This window comes from Bos taurus, chromosome X, assembly GCF_002263795.3.
Source record: "Bos taurus isolate L1 Dominette 01449 registration number 42190680 breed Hereford chromosome X, ARS-UCD2.0, whole genome shotgun sequence".
NCBI classification, from domain to species: domain Eukaryota; kingdom Metazoa; phylum Chordata; class Mammalia; order Artiodactyla; family Bovidae; genus Bos; species Bos taurus.
In genome coordinates, this window is record NC_037357.1 from 75,743,193 (window position 1) to 75,761,756 (window position 18,564).

General features: G+C 40.2%; 1 protein-coding gene across 4 annotated transcripts in view; it reads left to right on the forward strand.

The window, feature by feature from the left end:
* Positions 1–3,116: 3,116 nt before the first annotated feature.
* The window catches only part of ZDHHC15 (zinc finger DHHC-type palmitoyltransferase 15), a 95,451-nt gene continuing 80,003 nt past the window's right edge, over positions 3,117–18,564 (forward strand). For all 4 annotated transcript variants that reach the window (XR_003033440.2, XM_015461638.3, XM_003588152.6 and 1 more), the window contains exon 1: positions 3,117–3,268. Coding sequence is in view for 2 of the 4 variants with exons in the window: in XM_003588152.6 (XP_003588200.1) it covers positions 3,133–3,268 (136 nt within the window). In the remaining 2 variants the exon portion in view is untranslated. The remainder of the gene's footprint in view (positions 3,269–18,564) is intronic.

Sequence of the window (18,564 nt, forward strand, 5' to 3'; positions counted from 1 at the left end):
TGAAAGTGAAAAAATAAAGTGAAGTCGCTCAGTCATGTCCGACTCCTAGCGACCCCATGGACTGCAGCCCACCTGGCCGCTCCGTCCATGGGATTTTCCAGGCAAGAGTACTGGAGTGGGTTGCCATTGCCTTCTCCATCAAAATTGCTAGTATACATATAAAATACTATTGAGTCATGAGAAAAAAGAAAATTCTGCCATTTTCAAAAATATGGATGCACTTTGAGGACATTATGCTAAATGAGATGTCATAAAGAGAAAGACATATACTGTATATTTCTTACATGTGAAATTAAAAAAAACATACTGTTACCAGGAGCTGTGGGGATTGGGGTGGGAAAATGAGGCAGAAGTTGTTTAAATGTACATATTTGCATTATGTGGTGTGGTACAGATGTTAGCTAAGGGTACAATAGCAATAGTACTGCCAATCAACATGATGTACACCTTAAATTACACAATGTTTATTGTATGTCAAATATACTCAATAAAAAATAACTGTCAAAAATGGTAACTGTGTGAGGTGATGGATGTGTTAATTAGCTTGATTATGGCAATCATTTCACAATGTATATGTATATCAAATCATCATATATATATATGTGTGTGTGTGTGTATGTGTGTGTGTGTGCAGTCAACATATGTGATCTTAGCTCCCCAACCAGGATCAAACCTGTAGTGGAAGCAGCATGTCTTAACCACTGGACCACCAGGGAAGTTCCTATACTTTTATCTGTCAGTTTTATCTCAAAAAGATGGAAAAATATTTGAAAATCTACGTCAGAACCTTAGGGCACAAGTCTTATCAGGCTATTAAAAAATAAATATTTTAATTGAAATGAGCTGCATTTCATTACATCATTTATTTAGTAGTATTAACTATGAATGTAACAATCTGAAAAGAAACAACAAAGTTCTTATCAGTTCAGGAAATTTGCTGCACATGTAACTATGAATAAGAACAGAGAGCAACATGAGTCTTAGCAAAATTATTAATTTCTTCATGTCACAGATCTTCATAAATCTTTGAACCTGCCTGGGTGCTCAGTTGTGTCTAACTCTTTGCGAGCTCATGGACTGCAGTCCACCAGGTTCCTCTGTTCATGGGATTTTTCAGGCAAGAAAACTGGATTGGGTTGCCATTTCTTCCTCTAGGGGATCTTCCCAACCCACGGATGGAACCCGGGTCTCCTACGTCTCCTGCATTGGCAGGTGGGTTCTATACCATTGAATTACTTGGGAATCTTTGAACAGCAGGTATTTATCAAATTTATCTTATCTATAAATGTACAAAAGCTTGCTATACTTCTTATTGTACTTATGTCATTGAACACCTATTGCTGTGATGAGAACATGAGCTTCTTGGAGACAGGCCCCCTTTTGTCATTCTTTTTATCACCCCACTCCAGTACTCTTGCCTGGAAAATCCCATGGATGGAGGAGGCTGGTGGGCTGCAGTCCATGGGGTCGTGAAGAGTCGGACATGACTGAGCGACTTGACTTTCACTTTTCACTTTCATGCATTGGAGAAGGAAATGGCAACCCACTCCAGTGCTCTTGCCTGGAGAATCCAAGGGATGGGGGGAGCCTGGTGGGCTGCCATCTATGGGGTCGCACAGAGTCGGACAGGACTGAAGTGACTTAGCAGTAGCAGCAACCTAACACAAAGCAACCACTCTGCAAACACTTGTTGAAATAATTGATGTGTATTTCCAGGCTGTTCCCCTCTACAAAATTCTGCCGGTTGTTTTACAAAAATACACTTTTGATAATGTCATTTTCATTGTCCCAAAACTTTTAATGATTATTCAATTCATTGTCCCCAAACCTTTAATGGTTGTTCATAACCTGCTTTACAGGATTATGTCCACATACCCTGGCAGGGTGTACTCTACTCACGACTTGTATTCCCAGTCTCATTCCTGACCTCTCCTCTTCACATACTCTCTCCTCAAGCTGTGCTGACTGTTTCTTGAACACGTTTGTATTTTCATTACTCTCCAGTGTCCAGTGTCTAGTGTTAATCGCTCAGTCCTGTTCAACTCTTTGTGACCCCATGGACTGTGGCCTCCCAGGCTCCTCTGTCCATGGAATTCTCCAGGCAAGAATACTTGATTAGGTTGCCATTTTCTTCTCCAGGTGATCTTCCTGACCCAGGGATCGAACACGTGTCTCCCCCACTGCAGGCAGAGGCTTTAAGATCTGAGCTACCAGGGAAGCCCGGGACTCTCTGCCTTTACAAATGCTGTTTCCTCTGTCTGAAAAGTCCTTCCCCTCCCTTTTGTTAGGCAAACTCTTATTTATTACTGAAGCCCAGCTTAAATATCACTACCTTGTAGTTTTCTCTCACCTCTCACAGAATTGACATCTCTCCCATTTTTTTTCTGTACCAATATGTTTATTTATTCTTAAAATAAATGAACTAAGTTGACTCGGGGGGGAGGGAACTAGAGAAAGAAGGAGGGAGCTTCCTGTTAATGGACTTACCCAAGCAGCAACTGCGGCGCTACGTGTTAAGCATATTGTTCAAGCAGCAGTGGGAGTATGGGGCTGGATGATCTTTAAGTCATTAGATGCTACCGTTCGTATATTTCACACTGCGTGTCTTTGTGCTCGAGTGTGTCAGACAATAGTGTGTGTGTGTGTGTGTGTGTGCGTGTGCGTGTGCGTGTGTGTGGCGTTGGGAGGGAGGGGACAAAGAAACAGAAAAAGATCAGAGCGGAGATGAGATGAGGGGAACGCAGTGCAGTAAGAGCAGATGGGCGGACCTAAATTTCTTCTGCTTAAGAGTTTTGCAGAGGTCTAGCCCTGCATCAAGTGCTGTGGCAAGGGGTGGGAGAGGGGGAAAGAGGAGGGACTGCACTCTCCACTCCCTCTGAGCGTGCCCAGCCTCGCCAGCCTGACGGATCATCTTCCGCTCCAACACCGCCTGTTCCTCCTCGCCGTGACTCATGCCTATTGTGTGTGGTGCACTCTGGCCTGCAGCCCCACAGGTGGTATCGACTAGGGGAGATTGTTCCCGCCAGGCTAGGCAGTGGAGCGCCGCACAGCGCGTCTTCCCGCCTCTCAGCCGCTGCCCAGCAATTCCGACCCAGCGCCAGCAGGCCTGCTCGGTCGATCTTCGAGCCTAAGATGCGGCGGGGCTGGAAGATGGCTCTGTCCGGGGGGCTACGGTGCTGCCGCCGTGTACTTTCCTGGGTGCCAGTGCTCGTTATCGTCCTCGTCGTGCTCTGGTCCTACTATGCCTACGTCTTTGAACTCTGCCTGGGTAAGTCGAGCTGGCACCTAAGGTGGGGAAATTATGCTTCAGCATAACCGTCTGCCCTACCCTTCACACTGGTGTCCCCTGTGTTCTTAGCCCTCACACTGCGGTTTTCCTTAAGCTCCCTGGAGATCTCTTGATCTCCAACCTATGGCTTCCCATAGTATTTCTTGCACCCTCCCACGAGTGTCCCACCATGTCGCTATCGTCTCCTAGCCAGGGTTTCTTACATTACTTCCTGGCCATACCCACAAGAATTTCCTCCCCACCCCCCCACTGGGGTCCCCTTTTCTCAAACAGGACAACCACTTGTGCCTTGTGCTCTGGTTCTAGGGGCTGTCATCCTACCGAGTTGAGTAAACAACGTACCCTGTATACTTAAACTGGCCACTTACACTATGAGTCCCTCCAATTCACCCAACTAAGAGCCCCATATTTTCCAATTTCTTCCTATTAGGAACCCCCAAATATTTCCTGTACTCCCTTACTAGCTCTCCCTTATCTAACACTGGGATTCCTCCTTTTCCAGTGATCCTCTCAAGCCAGCTGAAGTGCATTTTCTGCCACTTGGGACCCCACAGTACACCTTGTTCTATCCCACTGTAGTCTCCCCTTTTCACAAAGTAATGTGCCTTCCATTCCTCTTTCCCTGTGGGACTAAACTAAAAGTTCGATTAGTTTCCCTTCCATTCCCCATTTTCTGATCTTCTCTAATGGAATGGGAATCCTACAATACATCCCATCCTTTCTGCTCATACAAGAAGCCCTGATTTTGTCACACTGGAGCTCCCCTTAGTCTCCTGCCTGCCTGCTTTGAGGTACATTCACTCCTTCCCATTCATGGCCCCACATTATTTTCTGACACCTCATACTAGTCACCCTGCTTTTTATCACACTATGGTACTGCTTTGTCCACTCTCTTCTCACACTAGGGTATCCTGTTTACCCTCCTACAAGGGTTTCCCTGGTGGCTCAGACAGTAAAGAATATGCCTGCAATGCAGGAGGGTAGGGTTCGATCCCTGGGTGGGAAAGATCCCCTGGAGAAGGGAATAGCTACCCACTCCAATATATTTGCCTGGAGGATCCCATGTACAGAGAAGCCTGGTGGGCTACAGTCCATGGGGTTGCAAAAAGTCAGACACAACTGAGCGACTAACATTTTCAATTTCAAGGGTTCCCACAATATCCCCTATACACCTTCCAAAGGCCATTAGTTTTCTATATGATGATCTCCTCTTGCTATCTTTTCTGAAATATACCCCCCACCTCCTGCAGTCTTCTTCCACTGTTAGCCCCACATTTTGCCATCCTCTTCCTCTGGGGTTTCTTATTATTTTCACTTACTTTCTTCTAGGATTACACTTGTCCCTTGTCTTCTCAAACTAGGGAAACACCATACTTTCCTTCAGGGGTTTCTAATATTTCCTCTCCTAACAATGGGGGGCTCATTTCTTGTCCCCTCTCATTAGACCATACTTTTATAAATCTAGGGTCTCCTGTTACACCCAGTCCTATAACACCAGGGAACATTTCATCCCCTCCAGTCTATAAAACAGTTCCCACAGTATATCTCACGCTCTCAAACTCAGAATTCCACAGTATTTACAGATGCAAATCCCAAGACTCTATCCCACTTGGATTAACCCCAGTCCCCTATAGTGTTATCAATTCACAATGGAGTCTTCATAGTATATCCTCGCAAAAGAACCTCTGCTTTTCTCATGGTGAGATTTCTCTTTGCCTCTCACATTGAAGAATCCCCATCTCTTCTCAAAGGAAGTTCCACTAATCTTGTCACTTCAGTATAGAATCCCACTTCTAACATTCTTAAAATTGTGTCCTATAATGTTCCCTATTCATTCAATGTGAGGTCCCAGTATATTTCCGTTCCCTCACATTAGGACTCCTATTTGTCTCTTTGGACATCCCCTCACTTTCAAATCCTTCCAAGACTCCTATATTTCTTTATATCAGATTCTTCTCCTCTTAAAAATTATGGTTGAGGTCCTGCTTTTTCTAACCCTAGGACCTGACTCCACTTATAATTTCTGTTTCTTACATATTTGACAAAGCAATAGTCTACTCCAGGTAGACTGGGATTAACTAGGGAGACAGAAGATAGCTATATTTTCTAATATAGAAGTTTCTTATAGATTCTGTGCATCAGAGTTTGAATTTTCCTGGTCCATTTCTTAGATTTACTAAGGAAAATACAGAAAGGTTATTACAAATTCAATTAGTTGCCTTCATAAATACAAATTTAGGCTGTATTTCTTTTTTTAATCACATTCTGATATGCAGGTGTATTAAATGGGCTGTACAATGACTGGGAAGTTTTTCTATTCCCAGAGCTCACCACTTTCTTCTTTTGAATGATTGATTGAAGGGTTAAAAGTTCAGCTCTGTTATTGTTGCTCCTAGGATCAATGCCATATTGTAAATATATCAGACATATTTTGGAGTTTTTCAGTACTGACCTACATGAGCTTTGCCAAGCAATTATTTTAAAAATTAATAATGGCTAACACTTACATAGTGCTTGATCTGTGCCAGGCAATGTTCTAAGTACTGTAGATATATGAACATTTTAATATATTAACTTATTTAATACTAACACTAACCATACAAAGCAGATATCATTACTATCCCCATTGTGCAGATGTGCAAAATGATGTAAAGACCAAATTAATAATTAGCTTTCTACAAGTTCTTATTAAGTTATATAATAGTAAAAGCTGAAAAGAAGCTTATTTATTTTGTTTATTTAACATATTTGCAGGGCATTTACTACATTCTAGGCACTGTTTGCAATGGCACTCCACTCCAGTACTCTTGCCTGGAAAATCCCATGGGTGGAGGAGCCTGGTGGGCTGCAGTCCATGGGGTCGCTAAGAGTTGGACACGACTAAGCGACTTCACTTTCACTTTTCACTTTCATGTATTGGAGAAGGAAATGGCAACTCACTCCCGTGTTCTTGCCTGGAGAATCCCAGGGATGGGGGAGCCTGGTGGGCTGCTGTCTATGGGGTCACACAGAGTCGGACACGACTGAAGTGACTTAGCAGCAGCAGCAGGCACTGTTTTAAGTGACTACACACACACAAACATACACAGACACACAAACTTAATCCTTATAACAACCTTATGAGGCAAGCATTATCATTATATCCGTTTTGAAGATAAGAAAACTGAGGCACAGACACATTGTGAAACTTGTCTAAAGTCATGGACCTAGTAAATGTCCAAGCTTGGATGGCAACCCAGGCAGTATAGCTCCTCAGTCCATGCTTTAACCTCCACAGTATCTTATTTAACTCCATCTACTTTCAACCAATACAGAGGTCTAAACTTGTGACTCACAGGCCATATGTAGCCTACAGATGTGTTTCATTTGGCCTGCACAGTATTTTCTTAACATTTTGCGTCAGATACCATTATTTAAAAACTAGAAAGGTAAGATAGCTTTTATTTCCAATTCTGGCTCCACCAATCCATCCTGTCATTCCCCCCTCCCTTTAATAAGTCTTTTATTTTTTAATTTAATTTTTAATTGGAGGAAAATTGCTTTACAATGTTGTGATGGTTTCTGCTGTACAAAAATGCAAATCAGCCATAATTATACATATATCATCTCCCTCTTGAGTCTCCCTTCCTTACCCCATCCTACCCCTCTAGATCACTACAGAGCACCAGGCTGGGCTCCCTGTGTTATGTAGAAACTTCCCACTAGCTATCTGTTTTACACATTATAGTGTATGTATACCAGTGCTACTTTCTCCGTTCTTCCCACTTTCCTTCCCCCACTGTGTTCACAAGTTCTTTCTCTATGTCTGCGTCTCCATTCCTTCCCTGCAAGTAGGTTCATCAATACCATTTTTCTAGGTTCCATATATATGCTTGAATATATGATACTTATTTTTCTGTTTCAGACTTACACTCTGTATAACAGGCTCTAGATTCATCCACCTTACTAGGACTGACTCAAATTCATTCTTATTTATGGCTGAGTAATATTCCACATCCTCACCAAAACTTATTTTCCTTTTTAAATTATAGCCATCAGAGTGGCTATGAAGTAGTATCTTATGTGATTTTGGTTTGCATATCCCTGATGACTAATGAAATAGATTATCTTTTCATGTATTTGTTGGCCATCTGTACATCTTCTTTAAAGAAATATCTATTTAAGTCCTTTGCACATTTTTAACTGGGTTATTTATCTTTTTGTTTTTGAATTATAAGATTTCCTTATGTATTTTGAATATTCAACCCTTATCAGAAAATGATTTGCAGATACTTTCTCCCATTCAGTGTGTTATCTTTTCACTTTCTTGATAGTATAATTTGATATCTGCTCAGTTGCTCAGTCGTATCTGACTCTGCGACCTCATGGACTGTAGCCCACCAGGTTCCTCTGTCCATGGCATTGTCCCAGCAAGAAACCTGGAGTGGGTTGCCATTTCTTCCTCCAGGGGATCTTCCTGACCCAGGGATCAAACCCACGTCTCCAGCGTCTCCTACATTGGCAGGTGGATTCTTTACCACTGAGCTACCTGGGAAGCCTGTCATTTGATACATAAAATCTTTAATTTTGATAAAGTTCAACTTACCTATATTTTTACTTGTTGCCTGCTTTTTGGTATCATATCTAAGCACCCATTGATAAATGCAAGGCCATAAAGATTTACCAATGTATTTTCTTCTAAAAGATTTTTATAGTTTTTACTTTTTATTAAATATGATTAGATCTTTGGCCAATTTTGAGTTAATTTTTGTACATGGAGTGAGGGAGGAATCCAGATTCATTCTTTTTCATGTGGCTATGAAGGTGTCCCAGCATCATTTATAGAAGAGACTATTCTTACGCCATTGAATAGCCTTGACATGATTGTCAAAAACCAATTGATCATAGAGGTATGGATTTATTTCTGTACTCTTAATTCTGTCCCACTGATTTGTTTGTCGATTCCTCTGTCAGTACCACATTTGCTTGGATGACTGCATCTTTGTTTTAAATTTTGATGTCAAGAGTGTGAGTCCTCCAAATTTCTTTTTTTGGGCATTTTATTTTTTTAAATTTATTTATTTTAATTGGAGGCTAATTACTTTACAGTATTGTGGTGGTTTTGTCATACAATGACATGAATCAGCCATGAGTGTACATGTGTTCCCCATCCTGAACCCTCCTCCTACCTTCATCCCCATCACATCCCTCTGGGTCATCCCAGTGCACCAGCCCTGAGCACCCTGTCTCATGCATCAAACCTGGACTGTTTCATGATATGATATGTTTCACATATGATAATATACATGTTTCAGTGCTATTTTCTCAAATCATCCCACCCTCACCTTCTCTCACAGAGTCCAAAAGACTGTTCTATATACCTGTGTCCCTTTTGCTGGGTCGCATATAGGGTTATCATTACCATCTTTCTAAATTCCATGTATCAGTTCAGTTCAGTCACTCAGTCGTGTCTGACTCTTTGCGACCCCATGAATCACAGCATGCCAGGCCTCCCTGTCCATTACCAACTCCCGGAGTTCACTCAAATTCATGTCCATCGAGTCGGTGATGCCATCCAGCCATCTCATCCTCTGTCGTCTCCTTCTCCTCTGGCCCCCAGTCCTTCCCAGCATCAGGGTCTTTTCCAATGAGTCAATTCTTCCAATGAGGTGGCCAAAGTATTGGAGTTTCAGCATCAGCATCAGTCCTTCCAATGAACACCCGGGACTGATCTCCTTTAGGATGGACTGGTTGGATCTCCTTGCAGTCCTAGGGACTCTCAAGAGTCTTCTCCAACACCACAATTCAAAAGCATCAATTCTTTGGCACTCAGCTTTCTTCACAGTCCAACTCTCATATCCATACATGACCACTGGAAAAATCATAGCCTTGACTAGATGGACCTTTGTTGGCAAAGTAATATCTCTGCTTTTCAATATGCTATCTAGGTTGGTCATAACTTTCCTTCCAAGGAGTAAGCATCTTTTGATTTCATGGCTGCAATCACCATCTGCAGTGATTTTGGAGCCCCCCAAAATAAAGTCTGACACTGTTTCCACTGTTTCCCCATCTATTTCCCATGAAGTGATGGGACCGGAGGCCATGATCTTAGTTTTCTGAATGTTGAGCTGTAAGCCAACTTTTTTACTCTCCTCTTTCACTTTCATCGAGAGGCTTTTTAGTTCCTCTTCACTTTCTGCCATAAGGGTGGTGTCATCTGCATATCTGAGGTTATTGATGTTTCTCCCGGCAATATTGATTCCAGCTGGTGCTTCTTCCAGCCCAGTGTTTCTTATGATGTACTCCACATAGAAGTTAAAGAAGCAGGGTGACAATATACAGCCTTGATGTACTCCTTTTCCTATTTTGAACCAGTCTGTTGTTCCATGTCCAGTTCTAACTGTTGCTTCCTGTCCTGCATATAGGTTTCTCAAGAGGCAGGTCAGGTGGTCTGGTATTCCCATCTCTTTCAGAAATTTCCACAGGTTCTTGTGATCCACACAGTCAAAGGCTTTGGCATAGTCAATAAAACAGAAATAGATGTTTTTCTGGAACTCTCTTGCTTTTTCCATGATCCAGCAGATATTGGCAATTTGATCTCTGGTTCCTTTGCTGTTTTTCTTTCTGGCTTACTTCACTCTGTATAGTAGGCTCCAGTTTCATCCACCTCATTAGAACTGATTCAAATGTATTCTTTTTAATGGCTGAGTAATATTTCACTGTGTATATGTACCACAGCTTTCTTATCCATTCATCTGCTGATAGACATCTAGGTTGCTTCCATGTCCTGGATATTATAAACAGTGCTGCGATGAAGATTGGGGTACATGTGTCTCTTTCAATTCTGGTTTCCTCAGTGTGTATGCCCAGCAGTGGGATTGCTGGGTCATATGGCAGTTCTATTTTAATTCTTTTACACATAGGTGACCGATTTTCCCAAAACCACTAATTGAAGAGACTGTTCTCCATTGTATATTTTTACCTCCTTTGTCAAAGATAAGGTGCCCATAGGTGTGTGAATTTATTTTCAGGCTTTCTATCTTATTCCATTGGTCTATATTTCTTTTTTCTGCCAGTATCATACTGTCTTTTTTTATTTTAACTTTATTTTTTTAATTGAAGGATAATTGTTGTACAGAATTGTGTTGGTTTTTGCCAAACATCAACATGAATCAGCCATAGTTCAAGACCCCTCCGTCTTGAACTTGCCTCATATCTCCCTCCCCATCCCACCCCTAGGCTGTTGCAGAGCCCTGGTTTGAGTTTCCTGAGTCATACAGCAAATTCCCATTTGCTATCTATTTTACATATGTTAATGTAAGTTTCCATGTTACTCTCTCCATACATCCTACCCTCTCCTTCCACCCGCAACTCCCACCATGCCCATAAGTCTGTTGTCTATGTTGGGTTCTCCATTGATGCCCTGCAAATAATTTCATCAGTATTTTCTTTCTAGATTCCGTATATATGCATTACTATATGACATTTGTTTTTCTCTATCTGACATACTTCACTCTATGTAATAGGCTCTAGGTTCATCCACCTCAAGAACTGACTCAAATACTTTCCTTCTTATGGCTGAGTAATATTCCATTGTATATAAGTACCTGAACTTCTTTTCCATTCATCTGTTGATGGACTTCTAGGTTGCTTCCATGTTCAAGCTATTGTAAATAGTGCTGCAAAGGTACATGTGTCTTTTCCCATTTTGATTTCCTCAGGGTATATGCCTAGTAGTGGGACTGCTGGGTCTTATGGTGGTTTTATTCCTAGTTTTTTTTTTTTTAAGGAGTCTCCATACTGTCTTCCATAGTGGCTGTATCAATTTACATTCCCACCAACAGTGCAAGAGGGTTCCCTTTTCTCCACATCCTTTCCAACATTTATTGATTGTAGACTTTTTGATGATGGTCATTCTGAACAATGTGAGGTGATACCTCATTGTATTTTTCATTTGCATTTCTCTAATAATTAACAATGTTGAGTATCTTTTCATGTGTTTGTTAGTCACCTGTACTTCTTCTTTGCAGAAATGTCTATTTAGGTCTTTTCTCCACTTTGATTCGGTGGTTTGTTTTCCTTATATTGACTTGTATAGCTGCTTGTGTATTTTGGAAATTAATGCTTTGTCAGTTGTTTCATTTCCTATTATTTTCTCTGATTGTGAAGGTTGTCTTTTCATGTTTATAGTTTCTTTTCCTGTGCAAAAGCTTTTAAGTTTAATTAGGTCTTACTTGTTTATTTTTATTTTTATTTCTATTACTCTAGGGGGTGAATCATAGAGGATCTTGCTGTGGTTTATGTCTTATTTTGTTCTGTCTATGTTTTCCTCTAGAGTTTTATAGTTTCTGGTCTTACATTTAGGTCTTTAATCCATTTTGAGTTTATCATTGTGTGCGGTGTTAGGAAGTCTTCTAATTTCATTCTTTTACATGTAGCTGTCCAGTTTTGCCAGCACCACTTATTAAAGAGACTCTTTTTGCCCCATTGTATATTCTAACCTCCTTTGACAAAAATAAGGTACCCATAAGTACATGGGTTTATCTCTGGTTTCTCTATCTTGTTCCATTGGTCTATATTTCTGTTTTTTGTATTTGTACCATACTATCTTGATGACTGTAGATTTGTAGTATAGTCTGAAGTCAGGAAGGGTGATTCCTCCATTTCCATTCTTCTTTCTCAAGATTGCTTTCACTATTCAAATTTTTTTGTGTTTCCATGCAAATTTTGAAATTATTTATTTTAGATATGTGAAGAACACCATTGGTAGTTTGATAGGAAATGCATTGAATCTATAGATTGCTTTGAATAGTATAATCATTTTCATAATATTGATTCTTCCAATCAAAGAACATGCTATATCTCTCTATATGTTGGTGTTGTCCTTAATCTCTTTCATCAATATCTTATAGTTTTGTGCATACAGGTCTTTTGTCTATTTCGGTAAAATTATTCCTAAGTATTTTCTTGTTTTTGTTGCAATGGTGAATGGGATTGTTTCTTTAATTTCTCTTTCTGATTTTTCTTTTTTAGTGTATATGAATGCAAAGGATTTCTGTGTATTAATTTTATATCCTGTGACTTTACTATATTCATTGATTAGCACTAGTAATCTTCTGGTGGCATCTTTAGGGGTTTCTATGTAAAGAATCATGTAATCTTCAAATAGAGTTTTATTTCTTCTTTTGCAATATGGATTCCTTTTATTTCCTTTTCTGATTGTTGTGGCTAGGACTTCCAAAACTATGGTCAATAATAGTGGTGAGAGTGGGCTCCCTTATTTTGTTCCTGATTTTTAGAGGAAATGCTTTCTTTTTTTCACCATCGTGAATAATGTTTACTGTGGTTTTATTGTATATGGCCTTTATTATGTTGAGGTATGTTCCTTCTATGCTTACTTTCTGGAGAGTTTTTTTTTTTTTTTTTTTTTTTTATGTCGGAGAGTGTTTGCCTATGTTCTCCTCTAGGAGTTTTATAGTTTCTGGTCTTACGTTTAGATCTTTACAAGGGTGCCCACTTTCACCATCACTATTCAACACAGTTTTGGAAGTTCTGGCAACATGTTATTTTAGAAATTAATTTTGTTTCATGTTCCACATTGGATTGAGTTGGAATATTTACATGTTTACCTTATCATTTTCGACTGTAAAATTTTAACATCACAACAGTTGTTATATCCACATATGATTATTTACAGCTTATTATGTTCCACACAATCATTTAAGTGCTTTACACATGTTAACTCATATAATGTTTATCACATCATAATAATACAAGTTTTATTTTATAGATGAGGAAACTAAGGCACAGAAAGATTAAGCAACTCATGATTATATGGCTAGTAAATAGCAGAGTTGGAGAGTCAAACCTCACAGGCTAGATTGTCTGTGTTCATCATCACTAAGCTATATTGCTTCTTAACCTTGAAATGCAATTTAGCTCATTCAGCCAACCTTCCATAGTTATTCACTGATAGCTTACATGTTATTGACAAAGTATTAAATATTTTAGATGGAAAGATAAATATTGCAGTTTAGTCTTCAGGAAACTTTTATTCCTGATGGGCTAGTAGAAAAGTTAAAAATTAATGAAATGTCTATTATAATGATTATGGAAAATGCTTGATAAATAGAAGTGGCAGGGTCTAAGTTAACTCATTTTTTTTTATCATAAATGGGTGTTGAATTTTGTCAAAAGCTTCCTCTGCATCTATTGAGTTGATCATATCTTTCAATTTGTTAATATGGTATATCACATTGATTATTTGTGTATAATAAAGAATGTTTGCACCACTGGGATAAAGCCCATTTGATCATGATGTATGATCTTTTTAATGTGTTACTAGATTGTATTTGCTAAGATTTTGTTGAGGATTTTTACGTCTGTATTCATCAGTGATTGTTTTTGCTCAGTCATGTCTGACTCGTTGTGACCCCATGGACTGCAGCATGCCAGGCATCCCTGTCCTTCAGCGTCTCCCAGGGCTTGCTCAAACTCATGTCCATTGAGATGGTGATGCCATCCAACCATCACATCCTCTGTCGTCCCCTTCTTCTCCTGCCTTCAATCTCTCCCAGCATCTGGGTCTTTTCCAAGAATCAGATCTTTGCATCAGGTGGCCAGGTCCTGGAGCTTCAGCTTCAGCATCAGTCCTTGCAATGAATATTCAGGACTGATTTCCTTTAGGATTGACTGGTTTGATCTTGTAGTCCAAGGGACTCTCAAGAGTCTTCTCTAACACCACAGTTCAAAAGCATCAGTTCTTCAGCACTCAGCCTTCTTTATGGTCCAAATCTCAGATCCATACATGACTAATGAAAAAACCATATCTTTGAATATGTGGACCTTTGTTGACCAAGTAATGTCTCTTTTTATATATGCTATCTATGTTTGTCATAGCTTTTCCATGGAGCAAGCGTCTTTTAATTTCATGGCTGCTGTCAACATATGCACTGATTTTGGAACCCAAGAAAACAAAGTCTATAACTGTTTCCATTGTTTCCCCTCTATTTTCCATGAAGTAATGGGATCGGATGCCATGATCTTCATTTTTTGCATGTTGAGTTTTAAGCAAGCTTTTTTACTCTCCTCTTTCACTTTCATCAAGAGGCTCTTTAGTTCTTCTTCACTTTCTGCCATAAAGGCAGTGTCCTCCTTATATCTGAGGTTATTGATATTTCTCCTAGCAATCTTGATTCCAACTTGTGCTTCATCCAGCCTGGCATTTCACATGATGTACTCTGCATATAAGTTAAATAAGCAGGGTGACAATATACAGCCTTGATGTACTCATTTTCAAATTTGGAACTAATCCTTTGTTCTATGTTCGGTTCTGTTGCTTCTTGACTTGCATACAGGTTTTTCAGGTAGGTAAGATGCTCTGGTATTCCCATCTCTTTAAGAATTTTCCACAGTTTATTTTGATCTGCATGGTCAGAGTCTTTAGCGTTGTCAATGAAGCAGAAGTAGATGTTTTTCTGGAATTCTCTTGCTTTTTCTGTGATCCAACGAATATTGGCAATGTGATCTCTGGTTCCTCTGCCTTTTCTAAATCCAGCTTGAACATCTGGAAGTTCTTGGTTCCCATACTATTGAAGCCTAACTTTGAGAATTTTGAGCATTACTTTGCTAGCGTGTGAAATGAGTGCAACTGTGTGGTAGTTTGAACATTCTTTGGCATTGCTTTTCTTTGAGATTGGAACGAAACTGATCTTTTCCAGTTCTGGCCCACTGCTGAATTTTCCAATTTTGTTAGTATATTGACTGCAGCACTTTAACAGCATCATCTTTTAGAATTTGAAATAGCTCAGCTGGAATTCTGTCACCTCCACTAGCTTTCATCATAGTGATACTTCCTAAAGCCTACTTGACTTCGCACACTAGGATGTCTGGCTGTTGGTAAGTGATCACATCATCGTTTTTATATGGGTCATTAACATCTTTTTTGTATGGTTCTTTTTATTCTTTGAGGTTCCCTTGTGGGTCAGCCAGTAAAGAATCTGCCTGCAATGCTGGAGACCTGGGTTCGATCCCTGGGTTGGGAAAATACCCTGGAGAAGGGAAAGGCTACCCACTAGAGTTTCTGGCCTGGAGAATTCCATGGACTGTCTAGTCCATGGGATCGCAAAGAGTTCGACATGACTGAGCAACTTTCACTTTTTTCTTTGTATTCTTGCCACGTCTTCTTAATATCTTCTGCTTCTGTTAGGTCCATACCATTTGTGTCCTTTATTGTGCCCATCTTTGCATGAAATGTTCCCTTGGTATCTCTAATTTTCTTCAAGTGATCTCTAGTCTTTCCCATTCTATTGTTTTCCTCTATTTCTTTGCATTTTTTACTTAGGAAGGCCTTCTCATCTCTCCCTGCTGTTCTTTGGAACTCTCCATTCAGATGGGTATATCTTTCCTTATCTCCTTTGCCTTTCACTTCTTTTCTCAGCTATTTGTAAGGCCTCCTCAGACAACCATTTTGCCTTTTTGCATTTCTTTTTCTTGGAAATGGTCTGATCACTGTCTCCTGTACAGTGTTTTGAACCTCCATCCATATTTCTTCAGAAACTGTCTATCAGTTCTAGTCCCTTGAATCTAGCTGTCCCTTTATTGTATGTGTGTGTGTGTGTGTTAGTCACTTATTCGTGTCCTAGTCTTTGCAACGCTATGGACTGTAGGCCTCTAGCCTCCTCTGTCCATGGGATTCTCCAGGCAATAATACTGGAGTGGGTTGCCATTTCCTTCTCCAGGTAATCTTCCTGATCCAGGGATCAAACCTGGATCTCTTGAATTTCAGGCAGATTCTTTACCATCTGAGCTATAGGGAAGTCCCCTTTACTGTATATCATAAGGAATTTGATTTAGGTGATACCTGAATGGCCTAGTGGTTTTCCCTAGTTTTTTCAATTCAAGTCTGAATTTTGCAATAAGAAGTTCATGATCTGAGCCACAGTCAGTTCTCAATCTTGTTTTTGCTGACTGTATCGAACTACTCCATCTCGGGCTGCAAAGAATATAATCAGTCTGATTTTGGTATTGACCATCTGATGATGCCCATGTGTAGAGTCTTCTCTTGTGTTGTTGGAAGAGGGTGTTTGCTATGACCAGTGCATTCTTTTGGCAAAATGCTATTAGCCTTTTCCTTCCTTCATTTTGTACTCAAAGGCCAAAGCTGCCTGTTACTCCAGTTATCTCTTGACTTTGTACTTTTGCATTCCAGTCCCCTATGATGAAAATGACAGTCTTTTTGGGTGTTAATTCTAGAAGGTCTTGTAGGTCTTCATATAACCATTTAACTTCAGCTTCTTTGGCATTAGTGGTTGGGGCATAGACTTGGATTACTGTGATATTGAATGGTTTGCCTTGGAAACTAACTAAGATCATTCTGTTGTTTTTGATATTGCACCCAAGTTATGCATTTTGGACTCCTGTTTACTATGAGAGCTGCTCCATTTCTTCTAAAGCATTCTTTCCCCAAAGTAGTAGGTATAATGGTCATGAATTAAATTTGCTCATTCCAGTCCATTTTAGTTCACTGATTCCTAAAATGTCGATGTTCACTCTTGCCATCTCCTGTTTGACCACTTCCAACTTACTTTGATTCATGGACCTAACATTCCAGATTCCTATGCAGTATTGTTCTTACAGCATCAGATGTTACTTTCACCACCAGACACATCCACACCTGGACATTGTTACCACTTTGGCTCAGCCTCTTCATTCCTTCTGAAGCTATTTCTTCACTCTTCTCTAGTAGCATATTGGGTACCTACTGACCTGGGAGTTCATCTTTCAGTGTCATACTTTTTTGCATTTTCATACTGTTCATAGAGTTCTCAAGGGAAAAACACTGAAGTGGTTTGTCATAAAGATGTTAAGATGGTGGAGTAGAAGGACATGTGTTCAGCTTCTCCTGTGAAAACTCCAAAATTGAAACTAGCTGGTGAACAACCATCGATAGAAGAATGTTGGATCCCAGCTAAAAAGGATACCCCGCATCCAAGGGCAAAGGAGAAGCCACATCATCTATTATATTGACATGTAATTTTCTTTTTTGTGGTATCTTTGTCTGGTTTTTGTATCAGGGTAATGGTGGCCTCATATAATGAATTTGGGTGTTTTTCTTCCTCTGTAGTTTGCTGGAAGAATTTGAGTAAAGTAGATGTTAGCTTTCCTATAAGCTTTTGGTAGAATTCACCTGTGAAGCCATTTGGCACTGGGTTTTTATTTGTTCAGAGATGTTTTATTACAGTTTCACTTCTGTGTTTGTGATTGGTCTGGTTATATTTTCTGTTTCTTCCTGGTTCAGGTTTGGAAGGTTATAGTTTTCTAAGAAATTGTCCATTTATTCCAGGTTGTCCATTTTCAGATCAGATCAGATCTGATCAGTCGCTTAGTCGTATCCAACTCTTTGCAACCCCATGAATCGCAGCACACCAGGCCTCCCTGGCCATCACCAACTCCCGGAGTTCACCGAGACTCACGTCCATCGAGTCAGTGATGCCATCCAGCCATCTCATCCTCTGTCGTCCCCTTCTCCTGCTGCCCCCAGGCCCTCCCAGCATCAGAGTCTTTTCCAACAAGTCAACTCTTCGCATGAGGTGGCCAAAGTACTGGAGTTTCAGCTTTAGCATCATTCCTTCCCAAGAAATCCCAGGGCTGATCTCCTTCAGAATGGACTGGTTGGATCTCCTTGCAGTCCAAGGGACTCTCAAGACTCTTCTCCAACACCACAGTTCAAAAGCATCAATTCTTTGGCGCTCAGCCTTCTTCACAGTCCAACTCTCACATCCATACATGACCACTGGAAAAACCATAGCCTTGACTAGACGAACCTTTGTTGGCAAAGTAATGTCTCTGCTTTTGAATATGCTATCTAGGTTGGTCATAACTTTCCTTCCAAGGAGTAAGTGGCTTTTAATTTCATGGCTGCAGTCACCATCTGCAGTGATTTTGGAACCCAGAAAAATAAAGTCTGACACTGTTTCCCCATCTATTTCCCATGAAATGGTGGGACCGGATGCCATGATCTTCATTTTCTGAATGTTGAGCTTCAAGCCAACTTTTTCACTCTCCACTTTCACTTTCATCAAGAGGCTTTTGAGTTCCTTTTCACTTTCTGCCATAAGGGTGGTGTCATCTGCATATCTGAGGTTACTGATATTTCTCCTGGCAATCTTGATTCCAGTTTATGTTTCTTCCAGTCCAGTGTTTCTCATGATGTACTCTGCATATAAGTTAAATAAACAGGGTGACAATATACAGCCTTGATGTACTCCTTTTCCTATTTGGAACCAGTCTGTTGT